The sequence below is a fragment of the Lytechinus variegatus genome, chromosome 13 (genome assembly GCF_018143015.1).
Source record: "Lytechinus variegatus isolate NC3 chromosome 13, Lvar_3.0, whole genome shotgun sequence".
Classification (NCBI taxonomy): Eukaryota; Metazoa; Echinodermata; class Echinoidea; order Temnopleuroida; family Toxopneustidae; genus Lytechinus; species Lytechinus variegatus.
In genome coordinates this window covers 25285956-25301893 of record NC_054752.1, presented here as the reverse complement: position 1 = coordinate 25301893, position 15938 = coordinate 25285956, and the positions used below count along the sequence as shown (strand labels likewise).

The 15938-nt window shown below is 39.0% G+C and overlaps 2 protein-coding genes across 2 annotated transcripts in view; both read left to right on the top strand.

The window, feature by feature from the left end:
• LOC121425982 (urea transporter 2-like) overlaps positions 1-5260 on the top strand; it is a 30477-nt gene extending 25217 nt beyond the window's left edge. Inside the window, exons 4-5 of the mRNA XM_041622111.1 lie at positions 3183-3317; positions 3952-5260. Of these exons, the coding sequence (XP_041478045.1) occupies positions 3183-3317; positions 3952-4190 (374 nt within the window). The 3' untranslated portion in view covers positions 4191-5260. The remainder of the gene's footprint in view (positions 1-3182; positions 3318-3951) is intronic.
• A 6040-nt stretch (positions 5261-11300) lies between these two features.
• On the top strand, positions 11301-15513 carry LOC121425865 (proline-rich protein 2-like). The gene is made up of 5 exons (XM_041621947.1): positions 11301-11504; positions 12421-13254; positions 13309-13524; positions 14299-14411; positions 14812-15513. Exons 1-5 carry the CDS (start codon positions 11435-11437, stop codon positions 14821-14823), a joined length of 1245 nt encoding a protein of 414 aa, XP_041477881.1. The 5' UTR covers positions 11301-11434; the 3' UTR covers positions 14824-15513.
• The last annotated feature ends 425 nt before the right edge of the window (positions 15514-15938 follow it).

The following is a 15938-nucleotide window of genomic DNA, read 5'->3' as shown; positions in this document are numbered from 1 at the left end:
CAGTCGCAAGGAATTTTGCAAAGTTTTTGACTGGCTATTTGCAACCTTTACTGTTCTTATAAAAAGGGGATACTTTGTCTAGTAGTTTAAGTGAAGCTAACATTTCACCAAATTGGACTACTTCTCGACTGAAATACAAATTATGTCAAAGGGTTTTTAATTCACTAAACCTGGTCCCCTTAAAAAAGTCTTAAGGTCTTCCCAACATACCAGCTTATCCAACGATAATAATGATGTGAACTCATTATGAGCAGAGTATAATCCCATTTCCTCCCAATGTCGAATACCAAATGACAGGATTCGATTGCATACTCAAACACAAGTTACCTATGGCAACAACATGTAGTCAAACATGTATATAGAAGAAATTGAGAAAAGGCTCTCCCAACCAATTTCCAATGATTTATTCCCCCACGTCAATTTTTTTACAATCAAGTATTCGTGACGTGCCATACATGTCCAAGCTAATCCAATTTCACACTTTAGATACCAATTCGAATGCATGCCCAGGTTTTAATATTCCATTCCTTCATGCCTTTCTGTTTATTTAGAGGCTATTTCAGAAGGCGGGCATAAAGAGGAGGATAAAACGAAAATCATGTTTAATGTAAGAGTTGTAATTGGCCGTGAATGATTACATGTAAAGCGAGATTCACGGAAATGCACAGAGCTTAAAAATGTGAGATGTAGGGTCATCGACATAATAAACGTCTCAACAGCTTTGGTATGTACCTCTGGTTTGGGCATAAAGGTCCATGTGACTGAAAGAAATTTGTCAGTGATTTTCACTGATTTATTGCCCTCAGCAAATCAGATGCAAGGATCTCCAATGAGCTTATGAAACCTGTCAGGGAAAATCCCCGACAATAATCTCCATTAAACAAACTAATCATACTTGTACATTAGATAAAAAAATGTCGATAGAATTTGTTTCCTGTCTGATAAAAGAGATGATTTTTTTTTGTCTCGCCTGTATAGCAGAGCGAGACGCTTTTTCGACGGCGGGGGGCGGCGGCGGCGTCGTCAACATTGAAATCTTAACCAAGGTTAAGTTTTTGAAATGCCATCTTAAATTAAAAAGTATATATATCTAGTTTATGAAACTTGCACATAAGGATAGTCAAGTTATACTAAACATTCTGCCTGATTTTTAGGTCACATGATTAATTAAGGTCAAATGTCATTTAGGGTCAATGAACTTTGATAACGTTGGGGGAATCAATGTAAAAATCTAGACCAAGGTTAACATAGGTTAACATGGTTATGCGTTTGAAATGTCGTCATAACTTAAAAAGTATATGGACCTAGTTCATGAAACTTAGACATAAGGATAATAATGTATCACTGTAGATCCTGCCTAAGATTCAGATCACATCACCTCATCAAGCTAAAAAGTCACTCAGGGTCAACGAACTTTGACAATGTTGAGGGTATTTGTGAAATTGCCATCATAACATTTAAAGTTTATGTAACTAGTACATGAAACTTTGACATAAGAATAACCATGTATCCCTGAATATCTTAGGTGTGTTTCAGGCATATGACCAAGGTCAAATGTCATTTAGGGTCAATGAACTATGGCCGTGTTGTGGGTATTTGTTGAATTTGCATCATGACTTTAAGTTTGTGGATCTACACATGTAGTTCATGAAGCATAGACATAAGGGTTATGAAGTATGTTTTGCATACGTCTTAAGTCACATGTTTGTGGTTAAGGGTCATGTTAGGTCAATGGACATAGCATTTTATTATCATATCAGTGTTTTCTTTTGTGAATAATTATTCAATATCTAATTTCAAGTCAGCACTGTTGCTATATTGAATCGCGTGATGCAGGCGAGACTGCCAGAGGCGTTCCACTTGTTTTTATTACAATGAGAGTCTGATTTTTTTTCATGAAAAAAAAATGTACTACGAACTTTAATACGAAATATATTTATTTTAGGAATGCCAGAAATCAGGGTTTGAAAGCATGCCGTTAGAATACGCCAATCAACCTATACTATTCGAAAGTTATCACAGTTGTAGACCACCACAAAAGGTTAATGATAACGATTAACTATTGTTAGCCTACTGTTTGACACCTGCTGATATGTACAGTAAAGCAAATAGAGACATATATGTATTTAACTGATTGCCTTTTTAAAGAATTGGAAAGGGTAGCAAAAACTCTTACACACCGGCACTATATTATTCCCCCCCCCCCACGGACTGATAAGACCCTGCATACGAATTCAAAATGGCCGTGCTGGGAGCAATTTGATAAACCACGGATTAAAATACATGGTGAGAGCCTCACGAAAGCAAATCGCATCAGCTTGCTTCAGTGACAAATCCTGCACTTATTGCACTTTCGACAATAAAATTTGATTAAGTAGAAGCAAGGAAGATGATCCGTAGAAACCTCATTAGATTACAAAAATTATCCATAGTTCATTTTTCTTATTTTACCCTTCTTTCGCCTTCAAGGTCAAACCGAAAGGTATGGTATCTTTGAATGAATCACAATCGATTTGGTCAGAGGGCGAGAAGGGATAAATTGGTTTTGACGCGCCCGCCTTGAAGGTTTAAGACGACCCGAAAACAAGATTAGAGAGCTGTTTGAAGAGTAACGGAGACGACATTAACACCAATTACGGGATGGAATCCGCCCAACAAAATGGCGGCTTTCTTGAGGGTTATAGGATAGAGACCACCCGAGGGATTATAGTTCCAAAAAATACAGTACATGTATTTCTCTATGGGTATTGGCATTCCTGTGTGAGTATTTGCGCACTGTTTATTCAACTCAGAATCCAATAAGTATAAGATGTGCTCTGGAGAGAAGTGGAAAGTGGAAGAAGAAAGCGGAAAATGAATGGGCAAGTATCTGTGTTTGTGTGTGGGAGAGATAAAGAGAGAAAAGGGGGAGAACATGAATTGGATTGGTGGGTGTGTGAAGAGAAGGCCGGGTACATAATTATAAGAGAGACATAGAGCGACAGAGGAAGATAGAAAGGGGAAGAGAGAGAGAGAGAGAGCGGGAGAGATAGATGTGGGGCGGATAACAGAAAAGCAAGAAAAAATACAAACAGACCACGAAGGTAATTTTTTTTTCTAACATGAAAAACACAACCCGATATCATTTGCATTTTTATTTTGAAATACATTTCATTTGTTTTATCATTTAAACTTACTTCTAGGTCTTGCTCTTGCAGCAACTCCGGCAGACGTCTATAACGGAAGCTGGGGATACAATTCAGCTCTCACTTGTGGTGCCGTAGGGGGCGTCTTCTATGTATTGAATTGGTCGTCACATTTAATGGCACTAATTTCTGGTAAGTGAAAATGGGTGATATTATTGATAGAAAACTACCAATCAACCAAAGAAAAAAAATCGAAGAATTAGAAGGAGATATAGACGAACAAAATACATTCAAAACTAATTAAATCGGGGATTCGTATTTGTCTTTTTTTTCAACTCACTCCGTATAAGATATTGTATATGCAAGTTATAATTAGGTAGGGTAGTTTACGTGTGTTCACGAATTCCGTCTTCGAAGCTTATGTTTACAAGATAAACTGCATATGAACTGAACAAGAAAAAAAAAGGTTAGGACATTTAATGAAATAGTGCTATCAGTGACGGATCCAGGTAGGGGCATATCCGGTCAGTGCCCCCCTTTTTTTGAGAGACACAAAATACATAGTTTTAGAGGAAGTGAGGACTTTGTTTTGTTGTCATATTTTTCCTTGAAAAAAATGACCTCGATTTTGGAGAGAAAATCCCTTTTTATTTTGCTTGTCATTTTCTTCCTGTAAAAATTGCCCCCCCCCCCTTTGTAGAAAAATATAAAAGATCAACTTTACGTAAAATCAATGTTAACTTTTAAACCATTAAGGCTAGAATCCGACATTTATTAGTGTTTCCTTTGGTGAATATAAGTCTTCTTTCTGTTTTTTTTTAAACAGCTATTTTCGCTGCGTTGCTGAGAGGGGCGATGGCCCGATTTTTCGCCGCGGCCGAAGTACCCGTGGTAGCATTTCCATTCTGCATTGTCGCTGCTCTCTTCCTATTGGTGGACAGTAACAGCAAACAGCTTTTGCGCGTGCCCGGTGACCGCATGACCTACCCGGAAGAACATCGTAAACTTTTTAAGTCGACCACGGTTGGAGTCACAAACGTACAACCCGACCAAGATCCGACGTAACTTCACAAGCAAATATGAATATTTCTGGAACACTATACGATTTACCTCGAATGACAAGTTTTGTATGCAGCAGCGAGTATCGTGAACAAATAAAGACTTATGAAAGCATGTTTTTGAGCCATATTATGTCCAATTTGGTTCACAATAAATCTGTGAATACCAATTTTCTGTAGATGAGCAAGACGACGTCTTAGAATGTGCTTGTAATGGATGTTTGAGACATCGAATTCGCTAGATATAAACTAAAGTCTTCTTGAATCATTGATTTCGACCTATTATCTCTTCTAACCATCGAATCTGAAATATTGACTCAACATCCTTGAACCTGTACTTCGATCATGGGAGCAAGTGATGGAGGAGTAGGATCTGTTATGATGATGATCAGGATTATTTACATCATTGTTGTTTCAATTACCATTATTAGTATTATTATACTTTTTATGATTTCGTTCATCATGGGTTCGCCCTCACCAGCATCATTGCTGTTGCGAACAATCACTAATTTACATTTCTACTATTTCTGAAAAAGTATAATGAAGGCTTCTCAAATCTTAGATGGACAAGACCCACACGACTATCATGTTTTGTTAATCATGTTAATCATTGTTTTTGTATTAATTTTGTTCATGTTAGCCGTTTCGAAGGGTTTTAGTAGGGGAATTACGGGCAGGAATGCTTCTCTTTTCCATTCATACATAATTAAAACACACATTTATCAGGGGCCGCGGAACTGAAGGGGTGGTTAGGAACTTGAGGCTTCAGCCCCCACACTTTTTTTTCCAAAATCGTGTTCAAATACGTAGACAAAATGACCATCTAATTGTGATTATTTTTGGATGGTCAGCCTCCACTTTAAAAACCGTCCCACGGCCCCTGCATCTATCATTGTCTATTTGAGTTTACCGATCGGTCCCATGGAGGTAAAGTAAGCTCCTGTAACATAAGGATGGCTTTAATCACACGAACGAAACGGACTCCAGGTCGCTAAAAGTTATTACGTTCTTTTGAATTGAATATTACACTGTAAAAACTGCGGTGTTAAAACTGACACCAATTGGTGTTAATAGAGGATCCCACTCTGAGGTGTTAAAATCACATCCTAGAGATTAAACATAACACCAAAGAGTGTAAATGTAACAACAAAAGGTGTTGTAATAACACCTATAGGTGTAAAACTAACAACACCAATTGAACACCGGTGTAAAATAACTGGTGTGGTCCTCTATGTACACCGGTTAACACCACAGTTTTTGCTGTGTATCGGTCAGTTTGGAGTCAGTTTCGTTGGTAGAAGTATGTCGTAATGTCCTAGTCACACGAAAGACTCCGACTGTGCATCGCATTAGTAATTTTAATCGAATTAAACTGCTTTCATTGTGTAGTGGTGTCCATGAAAATTTGGTTACACTTCGTAATTCAGAAACACGCAAATTGCCTATATACATTGAAGTTCGTTAATCCGAAAACGCAAAAGGGTTCGTTAATCCGAACATTTGTGGTGTTATTCCGAAGGTTCGATAATCCGAAAACGAAATAAGATTCGATGTTCCGAAGGTTGGTTAATCCGAAAACGAAATAAGGTTCGTTGTTCCGAAGGTTCGTTAGTCCGAAAACGAAATAAGGTTAGTTAATCATTTAGTTTTCGGACTAACGAACCTTCGGAATTACGAACCTCATTTCTTTTTCGGATTAACGAACCTTCGGAATTACGAACCTCACTTCGTGTTCGGATTAACGAACCTTCGGAATTACGAACCTTTGGAAATACGAACCTTCGGAATAACGAACCTTCGGAATATCCGAACCTTCGGAATAACGAAGCTTCGGAATTACGAATGTATGCGGAAAAATTGAAGCTCGTATAGACCAATTTCACGGCCGGTTTATGTATTTGGCCCTCTATCGGCGACGCCATTGCTGCGGTGGGCAAGTGCGCTGACCGCGATTGGCTCTGTGTACAAATTCAATGAAAGATTACAGACAAGCTCTGATATTTTGTCATTAACTTCATCATAAATCAATAAAATAAAGCATGGACACCTGGGTAGAAGATGTAAGACAATGGTTATATCTGACCGATGAAGGTATGATGAATTTTTGCACTTTGGCTACTTTTTCCCCTTAGTTTTGTCAGTAAAAGTGAGTTTATGATGACCAAGAATCGCTGTTGGTTTTCATCAGGGAGCTCATGCACTTCTTGTTGCTAGTAAATTGTGTTAGAGTAGCGGGAGAGTGAACGAGACAAAGAGTGAGAGAGAGAGGGGAGAGAGAGTATGTGTAAGAGGAGGGGGATAGTGGGGAGGGAGAGGGGAATAGTGAGAAAGGGGGGGCAGTGAGAGAGAGAGAGAGAGAGAGGGGGGGGGGGGCTAGCGAGAGAGTGTGTGAGAGAGGGAGGGACTGATATTTCCATCTAAGCATGATCAAATAAATCCCCCCTCCATCCCCCCACAGAATAAAACAGAGAGGACGGAGAAAGAAGGAAGGGGACGCATTCCTTCATCACGACCTGGAAACCTATGCAGGGAGTACGGCTTCACGCACAAACAGGCTTCATGAGTCCAATTTGAGTGAATTTCACATTCACTTTGCTTCCAATCCTGAAGCTTTCTCCAATTGTTGTGGCAATTGAACACAGCACAGCTGCGACCTGAACTTCTCCGATTAATGCTCATTGTGAATCTTACAAGAAATCTGCTCAATTGGTCCAAAAAAAAAAAAAAAATCGAACGAATGTACCAAATACCCTATTGACTTGTGTACTATAAAAGTTGATTCGCCCACCGCAGCATGGCGACCAGTCTGCTGCCCTCTCACGTTGTGAAATTGGTCTATAATGATAAAGAAGGGAAACAAAAGTTTATATATACTTTATTTGCAATATTAGTCGTTTATTATGCAACAATTTCTTACTGAAATAATGAGCTGTGGATCAACTACTTCAATCACCTGATGTCTAGAAAACGAGGTTGACATTCGACAAAGTTTAAATCAAAGATTTGCTTCGAATGCAACGTCTCACTCGTTTATACTAAATTTTAATGCGCCAAGATTGAAATGAGGCATACATGTAATTATGACCGGAGTTTAATAGAATCAAACGAATGTTTGTTGCATGTGATTAACCCTTCAAGCAAAGGCGTCGATTTTGTTTAAGAGTGTATATTAACGTTTGCTTAAAAAAAACATTTTTTTGTTCGACGTTGAATGTTAAAGTATCCATCCTACATGATTACAAAAGTGTACAGTTACTACGGGGAATCTTCCCTTTTTTCACAACAGCCCGAACCGTTATCCTTTTAATCGATAGACCTATCAGCATTGTCATAATTATATTCAACATGATAAACACCACCGCTACCAATAGCATTGTCATGGTAACAACCAACATTGTCAGCTATCCAGTCATCATCATCATAACTATTATCATTATCACTATCATAATCATTTTGTTTTTAGTTTCTTTTTCCTCCTCATGGTCATCTTTTTCTTATCCTTATTTTTCTTTTCCGTGTTCATGTTTTTTTCTGTAGGAAATAACAAAAACACCGATTGAAACACATCAATATGAGGGCGCGGATGCATGTAATTGCCTTCTAGGCGCGGAAAGTGTTTTATATGTGTTGGTAGTAAAAAAATTCTTTACATCCCAAGAATAATTTGGCGCCCACCCCAGTCCGAAATCCTGGATCCGCCCCTGCAAGTCATAGGATCATGTTCTCTTAAACTAGTCTGCAGGCCCTGACTCATATTTGACACTTCAACGAATAACATGTCTAAAGTGAAGACTAGACTCTAAAGACTCTGTCTGTGTCAAATAGAGCCAGCCACAGTATTTAGTGAATTTAGTCTCGCTAATTCAGACTGCATTATGCACTATGCATATTGCGAAAACCAAGTGTCTGTGCCTGCAAACTACATTTAAAGCTATCATGATTTAATATATATAGTCGTTGATCAGTGCCAACTATATACTTCCTTATACTACATTAATCCTCACAAATCAAGGAGGCTATCTTGGGAAGATATCAACCTCTTATCAATTTTAAATAAAATTTTGAAATGAAGATCAATAACACTTTGTCTTTGCGTTTTATATTGTGTCGATTGCCTTGTCCATTCTTTTGACCTTGATGCTAATGATGACTGATGGTATTTGCATGGCTTTATAATAGGCACATCAATTTGATTAAATCATTCGATGGCACAGGAATGATTGGAGAAAAGATAATTTTTTCATTAGAATACCTCACTTCATAATATGATCATGTGACGGCCAGTTGCGCCACCATTTTTTTCAAGTGGGGGGCGGTGGGTGAAGGACAACAGAAAATTATTGGGGGAAGGGCGACCTAGAAAAGAAATAGAAGAATATTTTTTTTAACTTTGAAGAGTGAAATATGTTTTTCTCTTATAGAATTAAGTTTGAATATGATGCTTGTGACAGCAAATAATTTCTACCATGTCCAAATTGAGATTACTGTACAACTTGATAATCATTTTCCTAATATCTTGGTGGAATGCCCCCCCCCCGCTCGGTGCCGCCACTCCTGACGTCCTTGGCGGATCCAGGAGGACACAGCAGGCCCGTGCCCCCTATTGAGAGGCACTATTAAATTTTGTAATGTAAAAAATACCCATAATTTTTTTAATTATTTTTTTTTTCTTTTGGCTTGTCAACTTTTTTCGTGGACGGTATACCCTTAATATGTGGTTTGAACTTTTTTTTGGCTTATTATATTTTTCTTCAGGAAAATTTGCCCCCTTTCGAAAAATGCGCCATGGATCCGCCCCTTCCAGACGTCATGGTAGTGGATGTGTATGAGGGTGTGGTTGTGTGTAAAAAGATGAGGTAGTATGTGGAAGTAGGAAGACTTTTACGTCTGTTAGTGATTGTTAGTTTATGTATTCTGGTGAGGATGTTGGGTGTGTAAGTTTGTTGGTTCTGTGTATCGTTTGTGGGTGGAATTAACGGTTAGAAATGTGTGAATGCATATCGTGTGTTTTCGAGTGTGTGTGTATCTAGGACTGGTGTAGCTCGTGTGGATGTGTCAGGTGGAGGTTAACCGTGTGTCTCCGAGGGCGTGTTTGGTTTGCTTTTGAATATCACATAACAAACGAATAAATCTAAGCACAATGAAGGAAGTCTGGTCAACGTTTATGAGAATAACTAAAAATTTGTACTTTTCAAAGTGAAAAATCTCAGCTTGTGATTACTTTTGACATGATAATCGGAAATTGATACCATTATTTCCCCATTTTTTTATACGTTAGGGAGTGTGTGTGTGTATGAATATGTACATATTATTTGAGTGTGTGCACAAACACCCTTCTACTCAATTTTCGATAAAGGGTATTAAGAGAAGGCAATGCTGAATAATTTAGAACTGTCATGGGGATTATGAAAACGACTATTAAAATTATGAGGATGATAATGATAACGACTATAAGTTCATGTCATAATAATCACATTTTAGTTTGATTCTTCCATGAAACCCTGGCTGGGTTGATTGCACACAGCATCCCCGCCCGGAACTTTGGACGGGAGGGGGCAGTGCAGCCCCATCCCACCTCTTCCTGCACCCATTTTTCTTTACGAATTAATCTCGAATTCGAAGAGCTACAATCACTAAAAAGGTTGATGACATTAACCTTCAGCCAGGTAGCAAGAGGGAACACATGTTTCATAAATGAATTAAAAAAATGGTACAAAAAATGCTGGTTTGAAATTTTGATGTGTAAATTATTTAAAGAGAACCAAAGTTCGAGTTTTCACTATATTTCATTTATGTGGATGCACGAACAAAAGATATGCAGAGTAGTTTTTTCATTGTCATTTCAAAAAGTACATAAGTTATCTGTCACTTTTCATATAAATGATTCTATTCCCTACATGTATTTTGAACAGAAACCACCTCATGTATACATCTTCAATTGATCAGATAGGTATTTTGCAGTAAAAACTTCATATCGTATTGTCAAAGTCAAACATTTGTTTCCAGTCTGTGAGACTTTTTACATTCTTAAACTTGTATTTCAAAAGAGCACATTTTTTGTTAAAATACTTTAATTATTAAAACCAATGCGTCAGAATAGAATATGAAGATACCAAGACCTTTGGTATGACATATATATTTATTTAAAACACATAAAGCATTGCACAGGCCATGATATTGAAGAAAATTGCTTGTATATACATTGTATTTGCGTTGAAAATCAAAATATGAGAGAAATCTTTCCATCTGTTGCCAAATATCATTATCAAAACGTACCCCTTGGCGCACCAAGGCTTGAAACATACCACTTATTTAAGTATTCGATTTTTCCAAAGGACTTGACATGCACCATCATCAACAATATATAAGAGTAGGACTATAGGTTTATTCTTTCACGAAGTTATCAATTCCCTAAGGGTGTGTGCGATTGAGAAATCGTGAACTATTTCCGGTTTTCGTCCAAACTTCAGCGTTTGTTCAAGTTCAATGAAAACTTTTTCTTTTTCCCCTTACAAAGTATGACCCCCTGTGTGGTGGAGCCATCACTGCAAAAAATAAAATGAAATAAAAAAAAAATGCTTAAACAATAGTAAGACTAGTGTTCCGATCATAACCTAGCTAGAGCATACGATGGAACCCATCAGAGTATTAACACCCCCGCAATCGAAGATCAATATTTCATATTATACAAGGTAGGACTAAACAATCATATCGTAACATACTTCGAGATATATCATTGTCAGTATCAACACTCCACGCCAGGACAAACGTACATGTAATTAAATACATCAGGTATGTCAGGGGTCCGTTGCGGAAAGATTTGCGTTTCAACGCAAGTAAAAAATCAATCGCAAGTCCAAAATGCGCGCTGTTGATTGGTTGAAAATCAAGTTGCGCTTGATGTTTAGAGTTGCGTTTGATCTTACAACTACAAGCTTAATACGAAAAGAGCGATTGCTGGTCCTGAACTTCGCGTTCAAAGTAAAAGTAAAAGAGGATAGCCAGTGCTGCACTCGTAGAAAAAGACAAAAACACCTGTGGTTTCTCAAACTTCGCACCTTGAAATGAATACTGTGTACACGCCTAGTCGTAGACTTTTCGAACCTAACCTTGCAGAATTCAGAGGCCAGAAAATGTATAAATTGAGGGCTGGTAGAGCTGGGAAATTCATAGTCAGCATCGTTTGGATACTGACAACAAGCAACAAGGCATCTTCCTAAGCTCTGAGCTGATAGCATCATCATCGCCATCATGGAAAGCAGAATAATTCTAGCTGTGCTAGTTGCCATCTCGGTTCTTGCCGTTTGTGCCGCCCAGGCTCGTAAGTATAGGCTCTATGGTGTTTTTAAAAAGGGTTTTGAGGTTTACTGAGAAGCTTTAAAGAAAATTTTACGAGAATATCAGGGACACCCATAGTATTATGACTTATCGTAAAATAATGGTGTAATTCCTAGCATCGCGATTGGTCGAAACAAGTCACATGACAGACCTTTTATTCGCCACTTGAAGTCAGCGTAAAACATGGCGCACATCGAATGTTAAATTGCATGTTCCAGTAGACTAGCGTTTTGTTAGCACATTGTGGTACACAATTCGGCACATATAAGTTTCTGAAGAATCTAAACCCTACACATTATTATATCGGACATGGCCGGCGATCTCGGAAAAGGGAGTACGAGGGGGGTGCCCTCGCCGAATTTCAAATGAAGAACAGCAACAAATGAAATAGCGTCATCTCCTCCAACATGTCCCCCTACAGGTACCAACATTCCACTGTTTCTGCATTTTTCTTGGATAACCTGAAGGTCATCATATTTCATTAAATCAAAAGAAAATATGCGAAAATAAGATAGAGAAGATCATTGATAAATGCGACATACCGTAATGCGACTTGCCGGCGTGTTTGTATATAGGCCTATGGTCAAATGATGCTTCGTTGCTTACAATGGCTGCTTTGAGATTTCCATTTTAATGCCATAATTATTGCAGGTGAAAAGGTTTACAACTATCGAAAAGTAATCAGTTAATTATTTTTTTTTGGTTTTATTATACGTAATGGCCAATATTTTAGGAGTTCGTGCCTTCTTGGCAGTCTGCAGCTTTCCCTGATAAATGTCTTTAAAATGAAGTTAAATTCCTAGTATAAACGTAAGAAAGAGACTCACTATTGTAAAACCTTTGTGACTAATCGTGGCACTGTCTATGAATCTCGTCTTTTCGGTTTTACATTTGTGCAGCAAATGGATTTCGGCCTAGACCGGGACCAAGGCCGAGACCAGAAAACGGCACCAGGCCTGGACCAAGACCGAGACCAGAAAACGGCACGAGTCCTGGACCACGACTGGGACCAGAAAACGGCACCAGTCCTGGACCACGACCGGGACCAGAAAATGGCACAAGTCCTGGACCAAGACCGAGGCCAGAAAACGGCACAAGTCCTGGACCAAGACCGAGGCCAGAAAACGGCACCAGTCCTGGACCAAGGCCGAGACCAGAAAACGGCACCAGGCCTGGACCACGACCGGCACCAGAAAATGGCACAAGTCCTGGACCAAGACCGAGGCCAGAAAACGGCACAAGTCCTGGACCAAGACCGAGGCCAGAAAACGGCACAAGTCCTGGACCAAGGCCGAGACCAGAAAACGGCACCAGGCCTGGACCAAGACCGAGACCAGAAAACGGCACGAGTCCTGGACCACGACCAGGACCAGAAAACGGCACCAGTCCTGGACCACGACCGGGACCAGAAAATGGCACAAGTCCTGGACCAAGACCGAGGCCAGAAAACGGCACAAGTCCTGGACCAAGACCGAGGCCAGAAAACGGCACCAGTCCTGGACCACGACCGAGACCGGGGAACGGCGGAGGAAACCACTCTCAACCTATCAACGGCACCAGGCCGGGGAACGACACTGGCAACTATTCAAGTGACGGTCATATCGTAAAGCGCCAGATATTTTTCTCTACCACGCCACCCCCATCAGGAAATGGATCTGGAAATCACTCACACCCTCCTCCTCCTCCCCCAACACCAAGCAACAGTTCTGCTCCACCACCACCACCACCACCACCACACAACAGCACAGCTCCCCCTCCACCAAGCAACAGTTCTGCTCCACCACCACACAACAGCACTGCTCCCCCTCCACCAACCAACAGTTCTCTCGCTCCCCCACCTCCACCAAACAACAGCTCTTTTGCGCCTCCACCCTCGTTCAACAGCACCACCCCTCCTCCACCATTAAACAGTTCTTTCGCTCCTCCACCCCCGTCCAATAGCTCTGCCCCTCCCCCTACCAACAGCCCATCGCCTCCCCCACCTCCCAGCAGCCCTCCTTCAGGTGAGTTAACTGTATAATTTCATTTCATACAACATTATTTCTCACGGAATTTATCACTTCTATTAAATTTTTGACAAGACTAAAGTGCAAGTCGGGCATTGGTGTAGCATTTCACATAATGAGTCACTCGTTTTGACTTTAAAAATATTATTGTTTTATTATTTGTTTGTAATATTTTGTAATAGAATGTAGTAATATATTAAAAAAAGGAGACCACTTATTTGTGTTTTCGCATTTCACCCTTCATTCTATGCACCATTGCATTTCATAATTTTTTTCTTTTTGTAAATGCAATGAATTACCATGTCATTATTATTATCACCAATGTATAAAGAATGATAAAGCATTATTAAGTAACATAAAAATGACTGATTTTGTAAACGAAGATTCATCTTGACTTGTATGATAAATTCTCATGCAATCAGTCGTGTTCACTTTCATCATTTAAAGTTCTTAAGTACATGAATTATGGAGTAGAATAAAGTAAGAAGATATGTTGATTTGGTTAGAAAGAATAATGATAGGATCTGCAACGCTGGAATACATAATTACTATTTAAGAAGTGAATGTAATCGTATAAATGATAAAAAAAATAATAAGTCGGATTTTGTTTTCAATATTCTTATTTCAATAACTTCTTATTCAGTTGTTCGTAAACCTAATCATGAGTTTCTAAGCATCTTTACGAAACGGCCCCTCTCCACTTTGTAAGATGTAGACCTTTCACTCTGTGTCATGTCGTGTGCTCTTCTCCACATATTGTTCACATTACAGGCCGATCGTGTAGAGGAAGATGTGGTAACTATAATAATTCCAGAAGGTGTCAATGCGACGATGCATGCAGGATGTACAGAGACTGTTGCCGTGATCTAGAGTCTGTGTGCCAGGTGAGACGAATAATATTTGCGATTTTGTAAACGTATGTGTAGGCTTATATAGACCTTGAGCAGTGACGTCATCACGTCGCCATCTTTAGAGGCTGAAGTCATTGCCTTGCATGCGTTGTTTATCATGTTTATCTGCAGCTGGCGTATCTCCGAAGGAGGGCGATATGAGATTATGACGTTATGCATAATGTCTCTTAAAAATTCCGGTTTTCCTATTTTTTTAGTGCCAAATCAACAGTTTACACTACTATCCCAAAACTATTCTTATTCCTGTCTTTACCACAATCTAGTGGACTCAACCATTAAATGCAAATGTAAAATCTCATTTTTACCTTTTAACATAAGAAACAACTTATCTTTCACTTTTTGCATTTTTTTTTCATTTTCTGTCCTTTTTCAGAACCGGAACTAGGCGGATTCACAGACTCATTGATTTGATGTTTGAATCGGACCAGGAATTGGACAGGGGATACGAATCAGTAAACAAATATAACTTAGCTCTGAGGCCTTTAGCAAGCCTATGTCTTATATTATGAATACAAATTAGATATTGAAATTTGATCAAGTTTTAAACTTTCGTTTTCCCTATGTATTGTACAACATGATTTACAAAGTAGATGTAGATAAAAAAAAATGTAGGCATGATACCCCCCCAAAAAAAGAGAATTATGTCAAAACTATTTTCCTCTTATCATAATCTTTGAAATATTATTATGTTCGTTTCTCGACATTGCGAATTTGAATTCCTTGCTTTCAGAAGCAGCGATTCATCAGCACACTTGAATCGTCTTGTTAAAAAAAATCAGTGCACAGTTCTTCTGGAGGAAAGTCTTGATGGGTTGGCCTAGGTAGCCTTCTCAGCCTGAGTAATAACGGTCGATTCTTATTGCACTCCCGCCATAGCACCGAAGTGAAGCATACATGTACCAAATAGATTATCGTCCCTAACAGTCGTCTTTAGTGTCCACACGCCTACCTCTTCCTAACGTTGGCCACTTAGGACTATTTATATATCCTACTCTTTCGGGAATCAATCAACACGAATTGAAATCGGCATCAACTTTATAGTATGATTTCGATAATAAAAATTATTTTGCAGAAATCAGAAACTCAAGCGCCTTGTTTTCTTCTTTGTAGGGTCATGTTATTCATTTAAGCTCTACATAATTTGATTGTTGTTTGTGACTTTATCCATGAAGTTAAACAGTAACATTAATTCGTACGGGTCCAATCATAGAAAAAAAAACAATTACGTGTAAGTGTGGAGGGTGTGAGTGTTTTCGATGGCCAATGATGTGTAATTGAATCTGATTACAGAGAGGGAGAGAGAGATAGGGGGGGGGGGGAGAAGACGCGCATAAAGTTTGAGTGTGACACCAACAAAATTTCATATATAAACGAGGACACACAGCGAAAATATGACGCTCTCAGATTGTTAATCTCGCCAAATTTTTCCTAACCATACGGATATTATTATGCAGGGAGGGTGTCATTTAACAAGAAATGTAAAAGTATCTTTACTTTATG

What these genes read in the sequence shown, in the direction of transcription:
- LOC121425865 (XM_041621947.1), top strand. Translation starts at nt 11,435, where the DNA reads ATGGAAAGCAGAATAATTCTAGCTGTGCTAGTTGCCATCTCGGTTCTT. An exon ending in CGTTTGTGCCGCCCAGGCTC is followed by an intron (nt 11,505 to 12,420) that starts GTAAGTATAGGC and finishes ACATTTGTGCAG; the next exon opens with CAAATGGATTTCGGCCTAGA. An exon ending in ACCACCACCACCACCACCAC is followed by an intron (nt 13,255 to 13,308) that starts CACACAACAGCA and finishes CTCCACCACCAC; the next exon opens with ACAACAGCACTGCTCCCCCT.